The sequence below is a fragment of the Oncorhynchus masou genome, chromosome 13 (genome assembly GCF_036934945.1).
Source record: "Oncorhynchus masou masou isolate Uvic2021 chromosome 13, UVic_Omas_1.1, whole genome shotgun sequence".
In the NCBI taxonomy this organism is placed as follows: Eukaryota; Metazoa; Chordata; class Actinopteri; order Salmoniformes; family Salmonidae; genus Oncorhynchus; species Oncorhynchus masou.
In genome coordinates, this window is record NC_088224.1 from 12,772,550 (window position 1) to 12,791,841 (window position 19,292).

The following is a 19,292-nucleotide window of genomic DNA, read 5'->3' on the forward strand; positions in this document are numbered from 1 at the left end:
GAACTGCATTGAGTTATAGAGGCAGAGGAACTGCATTGAGTTATAGAGGCAGAGGAACTGCATTGAGTTATAGAGGCAGAGGAACTGCATTGAGTTATAGAGGCAGAGGAACTGCATTGAGTTATAGAGGCAGAGGAACTGCATTGAGTTATAGAGGCAGAGGAACTGCATTGAGTTATAGAGGCAGAGGAACTGCATTGAGTTATAGAGGCAGAGGAACTGCATTGAGTTATAGAGGCAGAGGAACTGCATTGAGTTAGAGAGGCAGAGGAACTGCATTGAGTTATAGAGGCAGAGGAACTGCATTGAGTTATAGAGGCAGAGGAACTGCATTGAGTTATAGAGGCAGAGGAACTGCATTGAGTTAGAGAGGCAGAGGAACTGCATTGAGTTAGAGAGGCAGAGGAACTGCATTGAGTTATAGAGGCAGAGGAATTGCATTGAGTTATAGAGGCAGAGGAACTGCATTGAGTTAGAGAGGCAGAGGAACTGCATTGAGTTAGAGAGGCAGAGGAACTGCATTGAGTTATAGAGGCAGAGGAACTGCATTGAGTTATAGAGGCAGAGGAACTGCATTGAGTTAGAGAGGCAGAGGAACTGCATTGAGTTATAGAGGCAGAGGAACTGCATTGAGTTATAGAGGCAGGGGAACTGCATTGAGTTATAGAAGCAGAGGAACTGCATTGAGTTATAGAGGCAGAGGAACTGCATTGAGTTATAGAAGCAGAGGAACTGCATTGAGTTATAGAGGCAGAGGAACTATCAGTGCAGCCAGTCAGATGAGATATGGACAGATATACTGTCACTACAGGAGTGGCAGGGAGCCTAGTGGTTAGAGTGTAGGGGTGGCAGGGAGCCAAGTGGTTAGAGTGTAGGGGTGGCAGGGAGCCTAGTGGTTAGAGTGTAGGGGTGGCAGGGAGCCTAGTGGTTAGAGTGTAGGGGTGGCAGGGAGCCTAGTGGTTAGAGTGTAGGGGTGGCAGGGAGCCTAGTGGTTAGAGTGTAGGGGTGGCAGGGAGCCTAGTGGTTAGAGTGTAGGGGTGGCAGGTAGCCAAGTGGATAGAGTGTAGGGGTGGCAGGTATCCTAGTGGTTAGAGTGTAGCGGTGGCAGGTAGCCAAGTGGATAGAGTGTAGGGGTGGCAGGTAGCCTAGTGGTTAGAGTGTAGGGGTGGCAGGTAGCCTAGTGGTTAGAGCTTTGGGCCAGTAACCGAAAGGTTGCAAGATTGAATCCCTGAGTTGACAAGGTAAAAATCTGTTGTTCTTCCCCTGAGCAAGGCAGTTAACCCGCAGTAGGAGTAGGAGTTGGGTTATATAAGAAAGACACGTTTCAGTTGAAGGCATTCAGTTGTACACTGACCAGGTATTCCCCTTTCCCTACAGCCAGTCAGATGAGAGATGGACAGATTGACTGTCAGTACAGCCAGTCAGATGAGATATGGACAGATTGACTGTTGGTACTGCCAGTCAGATGAGAGATGGACAGATTGACTGTTGGTACTGCCAGTCAGATGAGAGATGGACAGATTGACTGTTGGTACTGCCAGTCAGATGAGAGATGGACAGATTAACTGTTGGTACAGCCAGTCAGATGAGAGATGGACAGATTGACTGTCGGTACAGCCAGTCAGATAAGAGATGGACAGATTGACTGTCAGTACAGCCAGTCAGATGAGAGATGGACAGATTGACTGTCGGTACAGCCAGTCAGATGAGAGATGGACAGATTGACTGTCAGTACAGCCAGTCAGATGAGAGATGGACAGATTGACTGTTGGTACTGCCAGTCAGATGAGAGATGGACAGATTGACTGTTGGTACTGCCAGTCAGATGAGAGATGGACAGATTGACTGTCAGTACAGCCAGTCAGATGAGAGATGGACAGACAGGGAAATTATCAGGGAAGCAGCAGACCAGAGCCAACTCAACCAACTTGTCAAATGGCTAATACACTTCCCTCAATCTCTTCTTCCCTCCCACCATCCCTAGTTTTCTCAATCACTAAGCTGTCACTGTGAATTACTTGTGTCAAAGGTCACGGGTCCTGGTGACCTGTTACCTTCTACTAAACTGATAGTTCATCACCTCGTGAACACTTGCAACCTATATAAGGGGTTGTCACGCACATCATAGCTTGGTATTTACTGGGGGGATTCCAACCTGAAATAGAAGGAGATTTCATCTCTCAAACACCAGCCACATCCGCTAGATATAAGCTAGCATTTCCCCACAATAACCATACATTTGATTATTTCCCCTCAAGCTTAGGGCTTTGTAGTAAATTAGTGTCTGAGTGATGAACAGCACGCCAACCACCCTAATGAAGGAAAGTGAGTTAGGTAGAGAGAGAGAGGGAGGGAGGAGGGAGGGATAGAGCGAGAGCGAGAGAGATAAAAAGAGAAATATTGTAATATCTCTGGAGGAAAAACATAGAGAAACCTGCTGTGGAAGAGATTGTGGTTAGAATTAGCAAGTTTTCCTTCCTCGCTCTCTAACAGACAATACCTTTAATAACAGTAAACCCTTTACTGACTCTTCATCAGTGCTCATTTAAAAACTGTGAGAGAGTAAATATTAATTTAGTACTCTCCCAGATACACGAAGAGGAAGTACTTCATGTATCTACTGTAGACGATGCTGTGTAGAAGGTCTGCATTACTCTAGACTATGCTGTGTAGAAGGCCTACATTACTGTAGACGATGCTGTGTAGAAGGACTACATTACTGTAGTTGATGCTGTGTAGAAGGTCTACATTACTGTAGACGATGCTGTGTAGAAGGCCTACATTACTGTAGACAATGCTGTGTAGAAGGCCTACATTACTGTAGACGATGCTGTGTAGAAGGCCTGCATTACTGTAGACGATGCTGTGTAGAAGGCCTGCATTACTGTAGACGATGCTGTGTAGTAGGCCTACATTACTGTAGACGATGTTGTGTAGAAGGTCTACATTACTGTAGACGATGCTGTGTAGAAGGCCTACATTACTGTAGACGATGCTGTGTAGAAGGTCTACATTACTGTAGACGATGCTGTGTAGAAGGCCTACATTACTGTAGACGATGCTGTGTAGAAGGCCTACATTACTGTAGACGATGCTGTGTAGAAGGCCTGCATTACCGTAGACGATGCTGTGTAGAAGGCCTACATTACTATAGACGATGCTGTGTAGAAGGCCTACATTACTGTAGACGATGCTGTGTAGAAGGTTTACATTACTGTAGACGATGCTGTGTAGAAGGCCTACATTACTGTAGACGATGCTGTGTAGAAGGCCTACATTACTGTAGACGATGCTGTGTAGAAGGCCTAAATTACTGTAGACGATGCTGTGTAGAAGGCCTGCATTACTGTAGATGTTTGTCAGAAGCTTTAATATCCCTGAAATACTGATCTGAGAGCAGTTATCTTCTTAATTTCTCACTTGGTGCCAGTACTTTACATCGTGCTAAATGGCCTTCCCTAATGAAGAATAAAAGAGCTAATTTCGCAGTTGATTTAATGTTTTTTGATATTAACCCCTCACATCCATTCATACTATTCCCACAGAAACACTGACAGGTGAAGCAGGACAGAGGCACTTGAAGGATGAAAAGGAAATTTGGTATCACTTTACAAGAAGACCTACAGCCCACTGAGTGTACAAAACATTTCCTTCAGAACAATCTCAATTCATCGGGACTACAAGGTGTCGAACGTATGTCCTTTAGGTGGCCAAGCATTCTTGATACACTCAGGAAACTGTTGACCATGAAAAACCCAGCAGCGTTGCAGTTCTTGACACAAACCAGTGTGCCTGGCACCTACTACCATACCCCGTTCAAAGGCACTTTAATCTTTTGTTTTGGCCATTCACCCTTTTAATGGCACACATACACAATCCATGTCTCAATTGTCTCAAGGCTTAAAAATCCTTCTTTAACCTGTCACCTCAACCTTCATCTACACTGATTGAAGTGGATTTAACAAGTGACATCAATAAGAGATCGTGGCTTTCACCTGGATTCGCCTGGTCAGTCCAAGTCATGGAAAGAGCAGGTGTTCTTAATGTTTTGTACACACAGTGTAGATTGTTTATCAGAAGCTTCCATATCTCTAAAATACTGATCTGAGAGCAGTTATCTTCTTAATTTCTCACTTGGTGCCATTACTTTACATCGTGCTAAATGGTCTTCTCTAATGAAGAATAAAAGAGCTAATTTAGCAGCTGATTTCCTGCTTTTTGACCCTGTCACTGTGGGTTGACCCCTCACATCCATTCATACTTCTAGCAGAAACACTGACAGGGGAAGCAGCACAGACACTTGAAGGGTGAAAAGGATATTTGGTAACGCTTTACATTAAGTTGCTCTGATGCTTATTCTTTAAAACAAATAGTGTATTTTTAACATATTGTTAAGAAGAAAGAGTATTAAAATCTTTGTCAAATCACGTGAATTCATTTGCGCACAAAGCATCATTTGAGTTTTATACTGCAACAAAATCACTTCTAATCAGAACAGACTGTGGACAATATTCAGATCTCATTCTAAACACATTCCCTGCATTCTAAACACATTCCCTGCATTCTAAACACATTCCCTGAATTCTAAACACATCCCCTGCATTTTAAACACATTCCCTACATTCTAAACACATTCCCTGCATTCTAAACACATTCCCTGCATTCTAAACACATTCCCTACATTCTAAACACATTCCCTGCATTCTAAACACATTCCCTGCATTCTAAACACATTCCCTGCATTCTAAACACATTCCCTGAATTCTAAACACATTCCCTGCATTCTAAACACATTCCCTGCATTCTAAACACATTCCCTGCATTCTAAACACACGATAAGATGTCAGCATTTCCAGACTTGTCCTCAATTTACTTTAACTATTGTTTTTCACCCCATTAGATACACATGAGTGTTGCAGAGGTTTATGGGTAGTCATAGCCATCATTATTTCTTATGCCCCCTAATTAGAGATTCCAGAACAGAAGAATCATTTGCATTTTGCTTGATAGTGTTGACTGTACATGTCATTGCACTCCTCCTCGCTCATTGTCTCTCTCTCTTTCTGTCTCTTTTATTTTTCTCTCCTGTTCTCTCTCTATCTTTTAACCAATCTCCCCCCTCTCGTTCTCTCTCTTGCTTTCTTCCACTCTGCCTTTCATTCGATCTCTCTTTCTTCCCTCTCTATCTCTCTCTATCTATGTGGTATGGTTTGAGTGGTTTTAAATCATCGTGCTACACTAAACCACCAACTGTTCATGCAGTTGAATCAAGTGTGCTCACACACACACACACACACACACACACACACACACACACACACACACACACACACACACACACACACACACACACACACACACACACACACACACACACACACACACACACACACACAGAGGGAGAGAGAAAAACATACTTTCTCTCAGCACTGCAGGGAGCATATGATACGCTCTTCTCCTGGCTTCTCTCTACAATGATACAACAGTTTTTTTCAGCTCTTGAGGATTCTGCAGCCAGTCTATGTGTGCTAGCATTTCTCTTTCTGCAGAAAGTCTATGTGTGCTAGCATCTCTCTGTCTGCAGCCAATCTATGTGTGCTAGCATCTCTCTGTCTGCAGCCAATCTATGTGTGCTAGCATCTCTCTGTCTGCAGCCAGTCTATGTGTGCTAGCATCTCTCTGTCTGCAGCCAGTTTATGTGTGCTAGCATCTCTCTGTCTGCAGCCAATCTGTGTGCTAGCATATCTCTGTCTGCAGCCAGTCTAAGCTAGCATCTCTCTGTCTGCAGCCAGTCTATGTGTGCTAGCATATCTCTGTCTGCAGCCAGTCTATGTGTGCTAGCATCTCTCTGTCTGCAGCCAATCTATGTGTGCTAGCATCTCTCTGTCTGCAGCCAGTCTATGTGTGCTAGCATCTCTCTGTCTGCAGCCATTCTATGTGTGCTAGCATCTCTCTGTCTACAGCCAGCAAATGCTAGCATCTCTCTGTCTACAGCCAGTTTATGCTAGCATCTCTCTGTCTACAGCCAGTTTATGCTAGCATCTCTCTGTCTACAGCCAGCAAATGCTAGCATCTCTCTGTCTACAGCCAGTTTATGCTAGCATCTCTCTGTCTACAGCCAGTTTATGCTAGCATCTCTCTGTCTACAGCCAGTTTATGCTAGCATCTCTCTGTCTACAGCCAGTTTATGCTAGCATCTCTCTGTCTGAAGCCAGTTTATGCTAGCATCTCTCTGTCTACAGCCAGTTTATGCTAGCATCTCTCTGTCTACAGCCAGTTTATGCTAGCATCTCTCTGTCTACAGCCAGTTTATGCTAGCATCTCTCTGTCTACAGCCAGTTTATGCTAGCATCTCTCTGTCTACAGCCAGTTTATGCTAGCATCTCTCTGTCTACAGCCAGTTTATGCTAGCATCTCTCTGTCTGAAGCCAGTTTATGCTAGCATCTCTCTGTCTACAGCCAGTTTATGCTAGCATCTCTCTGTCTACAGCCAGTTTATGCTAGCATCTCTCTGTCTACAGCCAGTTTATGCTAGCATCTCTCTGTCTACAGCCAGTTTATGCTAGCATCTCTCTGTCTACAGCCAGTTTATGCTAGCATCTCTCTGTCTACAGCCAGTTTATGCTAGCATCTCTCTGTCTACAGCCAGTTTATGCTAGCATCTCTCTGTCTACAGCCAGTCTATGCTAGCATCTCTCTGTCTGCAGCCAGTCTATGTGTGCTAGCATCTTGTTATCTCAGCTAACAACTTCTAGTGAAATTAGTTATTTTGAGTGCTGCAGGCTATGGATGATATTATTGTCTCATAGTGGGAATAAGCAGATCCTGGTAAAAGCTAGTGGATATAGAGAACCAAATGGGAGTCCTCATAGTGTGAGACCTAATAACTCCCTTTAGATAGAATGTAGAGGAAGCCAATAACATTTCACTGTTTAGCCAGCAAATGTACTGCTCACCATAAAGCATTGATGTTCCCAGTTCAATTAAACATTTAACATGTTCTTTGTTAGATGAATTAAATATAATGTGCTTACATCATGAGTGATTTATGCATATGCACTGTGTATTGGGCTTTTAAGATTGAGACAAAACAATCAAACACAGTTGGAACACATGATCATGGTTTTACCAACATTCTGCTGTACTAAAACTTCTGCAACATTTATAACTAGTAGAACATACACCTAAAACAATTTGTATCTTATTCTAGAGTGTGTCTGTAAATTCCACAGATTCTCGCTTCGTTAATTACTTTGTGAGTGAGCTGTTATGATTTCCCTCGACTACCTGCCTCCCATTCTAATGTGCACTTACAGTAGTGTGGGTACCAAGTTTCGGCATTTTGATGTCACTTCGCCGTAACTGTCAAGAATTTTACACAATGGGAGCAGAGTATACATCAAAGGACATAATGACATAAACGACATCGCGTGGGTAACAGTTTCGTCGAACATTTCATTCCAAAAATCACGGGCATTAATATGGAGTTGGTCCCCCCTTTGCTGAAATAACAGTCTCCACTCTTCTGGAAAGGCTTTACATTAGATGTTGGAACATTGCTGCTATAACAGTCTCCACTCTTCTGAGAAGGCTTTCCATTAGATGTTGGAACATTGCTGCTATAACAGTCTCCACTCTTCTGGAAAGGCTTTCCATTAGATGTTGGAACATTGCTGCTATAACAGTCTCCACTCTTCTGGAAAGGCTTTCCATTAGATGTTGGAACATTGCTGCTATAACAGTCTCCACTCTTCTGGAAAGGCTTTCCACTAGATGTTGGAACATTGCTGCTATAACAGTCTCCACTCTTCTGGAAAAGCGTTCCATTAGAGGTTGGAACATTGCTGCTATAACAGTCTCCACTCTTCTGGAAAGGCTTTCCATTAGATGTTGGAACATCGCTGCTATAACAGTCTCCACTCTTCTGGAAAGGCGTTCCATTAGAGGTTGGAACATTGCTGCTATAACAGTCTCCACTCTTCTGGGAAGGCTTTCCATTAGATGTTGGAACATTGCTGCTATAACAGTCTCCACTCTTCTGGAAAGGCGTTCCATTAGAGGCTGGAACATTGCTGCTATAACAGTCTCCACTCTTCTGGGAAGGCTTTCCATTAGAGGTTGGAACATTGCTGCTATAACAGTCTCCACTCTTCTGGAAAGGCTTTCCACTAGATGTTGGAACATTGCTGCTATAACAGTCTCCACTCTTCTGGAAAGGCTTTCCATTAGATGTTGGAACATTGCTGCTATAACAGTCTCCACTCTTCTGGAAAGGCTTTCCATTAGATGTTGGAACATTGCTGCTATAACAGTCTCCACTCTTTTGAGAAGGCTTTCCATTAGATGTTGGAACATTGCTGCTATAACAGTCTCCACTCTTCTGGAAAGGCTTTCCATTAGATGTTGGAACATTGCTGCTATAACAGTCTCCACTCTTCTGGAAAGGCGTTCCATTAGAGGCTGGAACATTGCTGCTATAACAGTCTCCACTCTTCTGGAAAGGCGTTCCATTAGATGTTGGAACATTGCTGCTATAACAGTCTCCACTCTTCTGGAAAGGCGTTCCATTAGAGGCTGGAACATTGCTGCTATAACAGTCTCCACTCTTCTGGAAAGGCGTTCCATTAGAGGCTGGAACATTGCTGCGGGGGCTTCCATTCCGCCACAAGCATTAGTAAGGTCAGGCACTGGTGTTGGGCGATTAGGCCTGGCTTGCAGTTGGCTTTCCAATTCATCCCAAAGGTGTTTGACGGGGTTGAGGTCAGGGCTTTGTTTAAGCCAGTCAAGTTCTTCCACACCGATCTTGACAAACCAGGGTCATCCAGGTTTGGCCTAGGGTAGGCCGGCATTGTAAATAAGAATTTGTTCTTAACTAACTTGCATAGTTAAATAAAGGTTAAATTAAATTTAAAACATTTAAATTTAAAATAATTGTTAATGGCATTGTCATGTTGAAACAGGAAAGGACCTTCCCCAAACTGTGTTAAGCATTAAGATTTCCCTTCACTAGAACCAAGGGACCTAGCCCGAACCATGAAAAACTATTATCTCTCCTCCACCAAACTTCACAGTTGGCATTGAAGCAAGTAGCGTTCTCCTGGCAAACCAGATTTGTCCGTCGGACTGCCAGATGGTGAAGTGTGATTCATCACTCCAGAGAACGCCTTTCCACTGCTCCAGAGTCCAATGGTGGTGAGCTTTACACCACTCCAGCTGAGGCTTGGCATAGCACATGGTGATCTTAGGCTCATGTGCAGCTGCTTGGCCATGGAAATCCATTTCCCGACAAACAGTTATTGTGCCGTTGTTCTGACGTTGTTCCAGGGGCAGTTTTGAACTTGGTAGTGAGTATTGCTACCAAGGACAGACGTTTTTTATGTGCTATTTTCTTCAGCAGTCCCATTCTGTGAGCTTGTGTGGCCTACCACTTCACGGCTGAGCTATTGTAGTGAATAGATTCCATTTCACAATAACAGCACTTACAGTTGACCAGGGCAGCTTTAGCAAGGCAGAGATTTGACGAACTGATTTGTTGGAAAGGCGGCATGTTATGACGCTGCCCTGTTGAAAGTCACTGAGCTCTTCAGTAAGGCCATTCTACTGCCAATGTTTGTCTATGGAGATTGCATGGCTGGGTGCTCGATTATATCCACCTGTCAGCAATGGGTGTGGCTGAAATATTTTTCAGGATTTGGGAAATTGTCGGGAATCCACTAATTGGAAGCCGTGTCCACATACTTTTGCTATGCGCATTTACAAGACAATTTCCAGCAAAGCACCAGTGAAGGTCATTCTTCACACAGTTGGTGACCGGAACAGGGACAGGACCATGAAGAAAGCCTGTAATGGGATGTGAGCTCGGGGGGTGAGGAAAGGGTCAAGATAGACCTTAAGAGATAAACGGAAAATAGAAGTGTGTCCCAAATGGCACCCTATTCCCTTTATAGTGCACTACTTTTGACCAAAGTCCATGGGGTGCTGGTTAACAGTAGTGCACTACAGTATATAAGAAATAGGGTGCCATTCGGGAAATAGTGGAGAACTCACCATGGCTGGTATCCTTGAGGTACACTCTGCCCAAGATCAAGGGCAGTGGTGCTTCATTGAAAATCTATACTGCCCCACCAAGCAAAAAGGCAGTAAGTGCTCATAGCGTGGAACTGAGAAAAATGGCTTCTATTTACCTTGTTTTCACAGTAACTTTATACAGTTACTGCTAACATGACCCCCATTTTCTCCAAAACACAATACAATAGAAGCAGGATACTTGTACACATGATTAAGTATGTATTTTATGTAGCAAACATGACATTAACTCATTTTTGACCAAATGAGCAGTTACTGCCTTTTTTCTTGGTAGGGCAGTATAGTCATCTTCATACTCTACCAATCCTGTCATATTGGTTGCTCTATTTGATCTCATTAGGGTGCATGGTAACCTTGGTTGTAGGTCCTGCTGTCAATTAAGCCTACCCAATTAACTAGGGTAGGTGTTTTAAATGTATCCCCTCTCTCCCCAAAAACACACTGTTCAACAAACTGCTATGATTTCACCTAGTAGAGGTTAGAAGATTCAACAGAATGCGGATGAATCGTTCAGTATATTTCTCTTGTTAAATATTTTTTTTGCATAAGGTCTTGAAAGAGTCCAGGCACAAGTCTTTACAGTTTCTGAGCTGCAGGTAGGACAAATAAGAAAGAGATCAATTTGAAGGTAGAATCAAGCAGAATAGTCTTAAGAGAATGAGAAGCCAGAGGTGAACACATTTTGTGATGTTATTTTCCCTGAATATGATGGTGTTCTGAAACAAAAAAAAAGGCAAAGCTACCTTTCATTTTAGAGTAACATAATTAAAACACGGAGCTAATTATTGCCATTTAAAGCCACACATTGTCATCCTGTAGAGCTCAGTAATCATGACTGAGGGATTTCAGAAGGAAAACAAATATGTCATTCTGAAACCACATTGAATCATATGAGTCCTGTGTGGCTCAGTCGGTAGAGCATGGCGCTTGCAACGCCAAGCGTCGTGGGTTCGATTCCCACTGGGGCCACCCATATGTAAAAGTAGTGGCCCCAGCCGACTTGTAAGTCGCTTTGGACAAAAGCGTCTGCTAAATGGGATATATATATATCATTCCTTGGAGCCAGATGAAAAATTAAGACTGTGAACAATAATACAGGTTTAATTTGAATATTTCTAGAAAGACTGCGGCCGCATCCCAAATGCTACCCTGTTCCCTACAATGTGCACTACTTGACTTATTACTCAGAGGGCCCTGGTCAAAAGGTGATACATAGAGAATAGGGTGTCATTTGCGACGCACCCTGTGAGGTACTGTACCCCGGAGTGATTAATCCTTAATCGTGTATTTACCATTTTGAATAAGAAATGTGTGTTTATTTTGGGGTAATAGGTATCAAAAGAAATGTATAGAGGACAGTTAGATGATTCAGGGGAAATGAATACAGCCACAATGAGATTGGAAAAGGTGCATTGATAGATAGAAAATTATTGGAGGACTTGTGGAGTTCTTAGAGCAGTGGAAGATGCAACAAACACAGACATATATTGGGGGACACACAATACACACAGACATACATTCACACACAATACACACGCACGTACACACACACACGTACATACACACACAATACACACACACGTACACACACACACATACACACACAGTACACACACAATACACACACACACATATATACACACACAATACAGACACACATGTACACACACACACACACACACATACTGTATATACACACATACAGTACACACACACTGATTGATTTGCGTCCCCTATCACAGCACCAAGTTGAGAAGAGCTGGAGGTTAGGACCTCCTTGACAGATTTAAAAAAATAAAACATGGGTTATTTTTATTTATTTTTATTTTTTATTTCACCTTTATTGAACCAGGTAGGCTAGTTGAGAACAAGTTCTCATTTGCAACTGCGACCTGGCCAAGATAAAGCATAGCAATTCGACACATACAACAACACAGAGTTACACATGGAATAAACAAAACATACAGTCAATAATACAGTAGAAGAAAGAAAACAAAAAGTCTATATACAGTGAATGCAAATGAGGTAAGTTAAGGAAATAAATAGGCCATGGTGGCGAAGTAATTACAATATAGCAATTAAACACTGGAAAGGTAGATCGGCAGAAGATGAATATGCAGGTAGAGATACTGGGGTGCAAAGGAGCAAAATAAATAAATACCAGTATGGGGATGAGGTAGGTAGATAGATGGGCTATTTACAGATGGGCTATGTGCAGGAGCAGTGATCTGTAAGCTGCTCTGACAGATGGTGCTTAAAGCTAGTGAGGGAGATGTGAGTCCCCAGCTTCAGAGATTTTTGCAATTCGTTCCAGTCATGGGCAGCAGAGAACTGTAAGGAAAGACGTCCAAAGGAGGAATTGGCTTTGGGGGTGACCAGTGAGATATACCTGCTGGAGCGCGTGCTACGAGTGGCTGCTGCTATGGTGACCAGTGAGCTGAGATAAGGCGGGGCTTTACCTAGCAGAGACTTGTAGATAACCTGTAGCCAGTGGGTTGGGCGACGAGTATGAACCAACGAGAGCGTACAGGTCGCAATGGTGGGTAGTGTATGGGGCTTGGTGACAAAACGGATGGCACTGTGATAGACTGCATCCAGTTTGTTGAGTAGAGTGTTGGAGGCTATTTTATAGATGACATCACCGAAGTCGAGGATCAGTAGGATGGTCAGTTTAACGAGGGTATGTTTGGCAGCATGAGTGAAGGATGCATTGTTGCGATATAGGAAGCCGATTCTAGATTTAATTTTGGATTGGAGATGCTTAAAGTGAGCCTGGAAGGAGAGTTTACAGTCTAACCAGACACCCAGGTATTTGTAGTTGTCCACATATTCTAAGTCAGAGCCGTCCAGAGTAGTGATGTTGGACAGGCGAGCAGGTGCGGGCAGCGATCGGTTGAAAAGCATGCATTTAGTTTTACTTGCGTTTAAGAGCAGTTGGAAGCCACGGAAGGAGAGTTGTATGGCATTAAAGCTCGTCTGGAGGTTAGTTAACACAGTGTCCAAGGAGGGGCCAGAAGTATACAGAATGGTAACTGGAATATGTGGGCCTCTAATTAGTTCACAAACGTAATATATATTTTATGAGCTCAAATGAGATTTCTGGTTGGATCGTGTTCTATTGATGAGATGTTATTGTGTTTTTATTGAGCCTTGGAGGACAAATCATCTTCAACAAAAGTTGATTGTTTCACATTATAATGGTCACGTTGATGTCCTCCAATTCCAACGTTTTCTACTTAACAACACTGTGAATACTGCAGCCAAGATTACTAGTGTGGATATGCCATTGTAACCCATCGTTTGGAGGGTTGGGAGAGTGGAACATTGACTATGTGGAAAATTAAGAACAGACTAAGGCAGCATACAGGAGCTCATAAAATGTGACTTTTTTCCTCGGGAAGCAACTAGCATCTCAATCACGTCACATAACAGACACGACAGGCATTACTAATTAATGATAATCACTTCTAATATTTTTTTTATTTTTATTTATTTATTTAACCTTTATTTAACCAGGTATGCTAGTTGAGAACAAGTTCTCATTTACAACTGCGACCTGGCCAAGATAAAGCATAGCATTGTGAACAGACAACACAGAGTTATCTATGGAGTAAACAATTAACAGGTCAATAACAGTGTAGAAAAAAAGAGTCTATATACATTGTGTGCAAAAGGCATGAGGAGGTAGGCGAATAATTACAATTTTGCAAATTTTGCAGAACACTGGAGTGATAAATGATCAGATAGTCATGTACAGGTAGAGATACTGGTGTGCAAAAGAGCAGAAAAGTAAATAAATATAAACAGTATGGGGATGAGGTAGGTAAATTGGGTGGGCTATTTACCGATAGACTATGTACAGTTGCAACGATCGGTTAGCTGCTCAGATAGCAGCTGTTTGAAGTTGATGAGTGAGATAAGTCTCCAACTTCAGCTAATTTTTGCAATTCGTTCCAGTCACAGGCAGCAGAGAACTGGAACAAAAGGCGGCCAAATAAGGTGTTGGCTTTAGGGATGATCAGTGAGATACACCTGCTGGAGCGCGTGCTACGGGTGGGTGTTGCCATCGTGACCAGTGAACTGAGATAAGGCGGAGCTTTACCTAGCATGGACTTGTAGATGACCTGGAGCCAGTGGGTCTGGCGACGAATATGTAGCGAGGGCCAGCCGACGAGAGCATATAGGTCGCAGTGGTGGGGGGTATAAGGTGTTTTAGTAACAAAACGGATGGCACTGTGATAAACTGCATCCAGTTTGCTGAGTAGAGTGTTGGAAGCTATTTTGTAGATGTCATCGCCGAAGTCGAGGATCGGTAGGATAGTCAGTTTTACTAGGGTAAGTTTGGCGGCGTGAGTGAAGGAGGCTTTGTTGCAGAATATAAAGCCGACTCTAGATTTGATTTTAGATTGGAGATGTTTGATATGAGTCTGGAAGGAGAGTTTACAGTTTAGCCAGACACCTAGGTACTTATAGATGTCCACATATTCTAGGTCAGAACGATCCAGGGTGGTGATGCTAGTCGGGCGTGCGGGTGCAGGCAGCGAACGGTTGAAAAGCATGCATTTGGATTAACTAGCGTTTAAGAGTAGTTGGAGGCAACGGAAGGAGTGTTGTATGGCGTTGAAGCTCGTTTGGAGGTTAGATAGCACAGTCTTACTATATTTATTAAAGAAATGTCTTCGCTAGGTTTGATGTAATGAACAGATTAACTACCGGTAATTAACTACCAGTTTTCACAAATACTTTTTTTCACATAAAACTTTGGATGTTTTGGATTATAAGTGTACCTCAAGGAAAATGTTGTATAGTTCCTGTAGACGTGAGTCATCCAACTATACATTTCCTTGTAGTTTCATTTGAAGTCTACACATTCATTTACAATTGATAGAAAGTCTTCCAATGGTACATAATACAACGTACTCATAATTTTGAATCATTTTTAAAAGTGCTCATATTATTGATATCCCTTAATAAGTCATTTAAATGTCAATCAATCAATCAATCGTTCAATCACATTTTATTTGTCACAGGTGCCGATTATAACGCTGTAGAATTAACCTGTTATGTACTTGAGTGAAGACCCAAAAGCGGTTTTAACAGAAAACAGAGTTCTTTAATGAAAAACAGGAATGGCATAAATCCTCTTCCAACGTTGTCAATGGAACAAAAAAGAACGTTAGTATAATGCAGGATGCACCTGCCAGGCAGACTCCGACAGGATAGGACAAGGTGGAAGCAAACGAGACGACAGCTTGCTTCTGGCATGAAAAACACAAACAAGAATCAGACACTGAAAGTAGCAGGAACAGAGAGAGAAATAGAGACCTAATCAGAGGGGGAAGAGAGAACAGGTGAGAAAGAGTGAATGAGCTAGTTAGGGGAGATGTAGAACAGCTGAAGAATGAGAGACAGAGAAGGTAACCTAAAAAGACCAGCAGAGAGAGACAGAGTGAAGAGAAAGGACAGGAACAGACATAACAAGACATGACATAACCGGGAAATGATTGCTTACGAATCCTTCCCAACGATGGAGATTTCAAAAATAACAATAATAAGAAAAACAGTAAAACCAGGAATAAAATACACAAGAAGGGAGGTATATACAGGAAGTACCAGATCAATGTGGAGCTATATACAGGAAGAACCAGTACCAGATCAATGTGGAGCTATATACAGGAAGTAACAGTACCAGATCAATGTGGAGCTATATACAGGAAGTACCAGTACCAGATCAATGTGGAGCTATATACAGGAAGAACCAGTACCAGATCAATGTGGAGCTATATACAGGAAGTACCAGTACCAGATCAATGTGGAGCTATATACAGGAAGTACCAGTACCAGATCAATGTGGAGCTATATACAGGAAGTACCAGTACCAGATCAATGTGGAGCTATATACAGGAAGTACCAGTACCATATCAATGTGGAGGTATATACAGGGAGAACCAGTACCAGATCAATGTAGACCTATATACAGGAAGAATTAGTACCAGATCAATGTGGAGCTATATACAGGAAGTACCAGTACCAGATCAATGTGGAGGTATATACAGGAAGTACCAGTACCAGATCAATGTGGAGCTATATACAGGAAGTACCAGTACCAGATCAATGTGGAGCTATATACAGGAAGAACCAGTACCAGATCAATGTGGAGGTATATACAGGAAGTACCAGTACCAGATCAATGTGGAGCTATATACAGGAAGTACCAGTACCAGCTCAATGTGGAGCTATATACAGGAAGAACCAGTACCAGATCAATGTGGAGCTATATACAGGAAGTACCAGTACCAGCTCAATGTGGAGCTATATACAGGAAGAACCAGTACCAGATCAATGTGGAGCTATATACAGGAAGTACCAGTACCAGATCAATGTGGAGCTATATACAGGAAGTACCAGTACCAGATCAATGTGGAGCTATATACAGGAAGTACCAGTACCAGATCAATGTGGAGCTATATACAGGAAGTACCAGTACCAGATCAATGTGGAGCTATATACAGGAAGTACCAGTACCAGATCAATGTGGAGCTATATACAGGAAGTACCAGTACCAGATCAATGTGGAGCTATATACAGGAAGTACCAGTACCAGATCAATGTGGAGCTATATACAGGAAGTACCAGTACCAGATCAATGTGGAGCTATATACAGGAAGTACCAGTACCAGATCAATGTGGAGCTATATACAGGAAGTACCAGTACCAGATCAATGTGGAGCTATATACAGGAAGTACCAGTACCAGATCAATGTGGAGCTATATACAGGAAGTACCAGTACCAGATCAATGTGGAGCTATATACAGGAAGTACCAGTACCAGATCAATGTGGAGCTATATACAGGAAGTACCAGTACCAGATCAATGTGGAGCTATATACAGGAAGTACCAGTACCAGATCAGTTTTACACAACAGGACTCATTGTAGCATATTACTAAGAATTTGAAAAATGCAGATAATTAGAATAGTTTACTAAGATGTGGGCTTATACTACTCTGGCTCCTTGCTGTCGTTTGAGTCTATGTTAGTGACTCATCTTTGAGACTGCATTTTCTCTAGTTTTGAATAAACTTCATATGTGTCATTCTGATTGGACTGTAATTCTCAGAGACGGCTAAATCTAGCTTAATGAGACATTCTTAGCCAAGATTTATGAAAAGTATATCTCACAAGTACTATTGAAATTAGCATACATGAGGAGTAGGATTACAATGTCATATTTTTCCCTCATTTGCATCTACAATGTGGTACCTACTTCGTATGAGTTGGGATTCTGTGATAGCCAGTATTGTTGACTGGCAGTGATTGCTGTTTGGTGGGGGTTTTTTTTTCAATTTACCTGGAAGTTTCTGGAAACATACAGTAATAGAAACCCCGGACAAAAGACCTAGGCGAGGAGTCAACAGTATGCATCATGAACACATATACCCACTCCAGGTAGGATATAACAATTGACCATCTCCCCACGGACAACGCAAACCTTAGTTTTCATTCTGTCGCTGGGCATTATTCAGATGCGATGTGCGCTGCTCCAAAGCAATTTGTTCTCTGTCTTTTCTGATGTTGTAAAACACAGAGCAGTTAATATGCTCTAACCTTCCCCAGCCCTCCCTCCCACTTTCCCTCCCTTCCTCAATCCTACAGATTGAACAGCCCAGGCAGTCAGGGCAGTAGGTATTGTGATTCCCATAAAGAGGGTGTCATGATTGAAATTAATACAATATATCAAGCATTGCAAAGACTTCCATTACACCATGGCTGAAATAAGCCTCCCACGAGCTGCTAACGTGATCCAACCCAACATTAATCCTGCCTTGAATATAATTTAGAGGAGTTTTTCGTTCCCTTACCGTTTGAGAATGCTCTCGGAGACAGCGCCAGGGTTCAGGGTTCAACTCTGAGGACGTCTGAGAAGATGCATTACAGCTCCTCCCTACACCCACATGCTCCGAGGGAACCAACCATGCCAATCTGGGGTGGTATCTGGCTGCGGTGACCCAGGATGGGTGAGGTGTGTGTGTGTGGGGTGGTTACGTGTATTTGTGGCTTCCCGCCTGCTGTGCTGGTGCATTCAGGGAGAGCGAGGCTCTGCATGCTTTGTCATGCTTGTCTGAAAAGACTCAGGCCCAGTGTTAGGGAGGATTCACCTGTTTCCTTAGTGTGGTAGGGATTACAAAGATCTCTCCTATTGTCTCCCTTGTTCGCCTTCTCAAACATGGAAATAGAAAATATCAAATTAGGCCGTATAACTGTACTATTCCACTCTGAGGACAACAGAGTATTTTCCGTCTGAATGGGTCAGAGGATGATCACTAACTCCGTGTGATTGTTGCCTGAACTAATCCGTGTTTGTTCTGAATATGGCCTGATTATTGTTCCAACCCCTTTGTTACTCTACTGTACAGTAAATACCCCATGGTGTGAAGTGGATCCATTACTTGAACTGGAAAGCATGATGTTATGGTTGTTTGATGGCAGACGGACACAAGACACATTTACCGATTCAATAAAACAAACTATACTGTCAACTGTCGTATGTCGTATGCTTACGAGGGCTATGTTTTTGTCGCTGTTTTCCACAGAGATCGACAAGGAGAGTTGTGGGGACCCTGGTACGCCCCTCTATGGAATAAGGGAAGGGGACAGCTTCCTAAATGGGGGCATCCTGCGCTTCGAGTGTCAGTTTGGGTTTGAACTCATCGGGGAGAGGACCATAGCATGCCAGAACAACAACCAGTGGTCAGCCAACATCCCCATGTGCATCTGTGAGTATGAACATCTACATCACATCTATTGTCTGGGATTGTTTGTCTTATTTGTTCATCAAAATGTGTCTGAATCCCAAGTGGCACTACTTTTTACCAGAGCCCTATGGGCACTATACTAAACTGAACAAAAATACAAACGCAACATGCAACAAAAACAAAGATTTTGCTGAGTTGCAGTTCATATTTGGGCTCCCGAGTGGTGCAGCGGTCTAAGGCACTGCATTTCAGTGCTAGAGGCGTCACTACAGACACCCTGGTTCGAATCCAGGCTGTATCACAACCGGCCGTGATTGGGAATCCCATAGGGCGGTCATACAATTGGCCCAGTGGCGTCCGGGTTTGGCTGGTGTAGGCCCTCATTGTAAATAAGAATTTGTTCTTAACTGACTTGCCGATTTAAATAACGATTTAAATAATAATGTATATA

General features: G+C 42.8%; 1 protein-coding gene across 3 annotated transcripts in view; it reads left to right on the plus strand.

Moving 5' to 3' along the window:
• Positions 1-19,292, plus strand: part of LOC135551748 (CUB and sushi domain-containing protein 3-like) — an 826,047-nt gene that overhangs the window by 481,496 nt on the left and 325,259 nt on the right. For all 3 annotated transcript variants that reach the window (XM_064982949.1, XM_064982950.1, XM_064982951.1), the window contains one exon: positions 18,680-18,862. In XM_064982949.1, the coding sequence (XP_064839021.1) occupies positions 18,680-18,862 (183 nt within the window). The remainder of the gene's footprint in view (positions 1-18,679; positions 18,863-19,292) is intronic.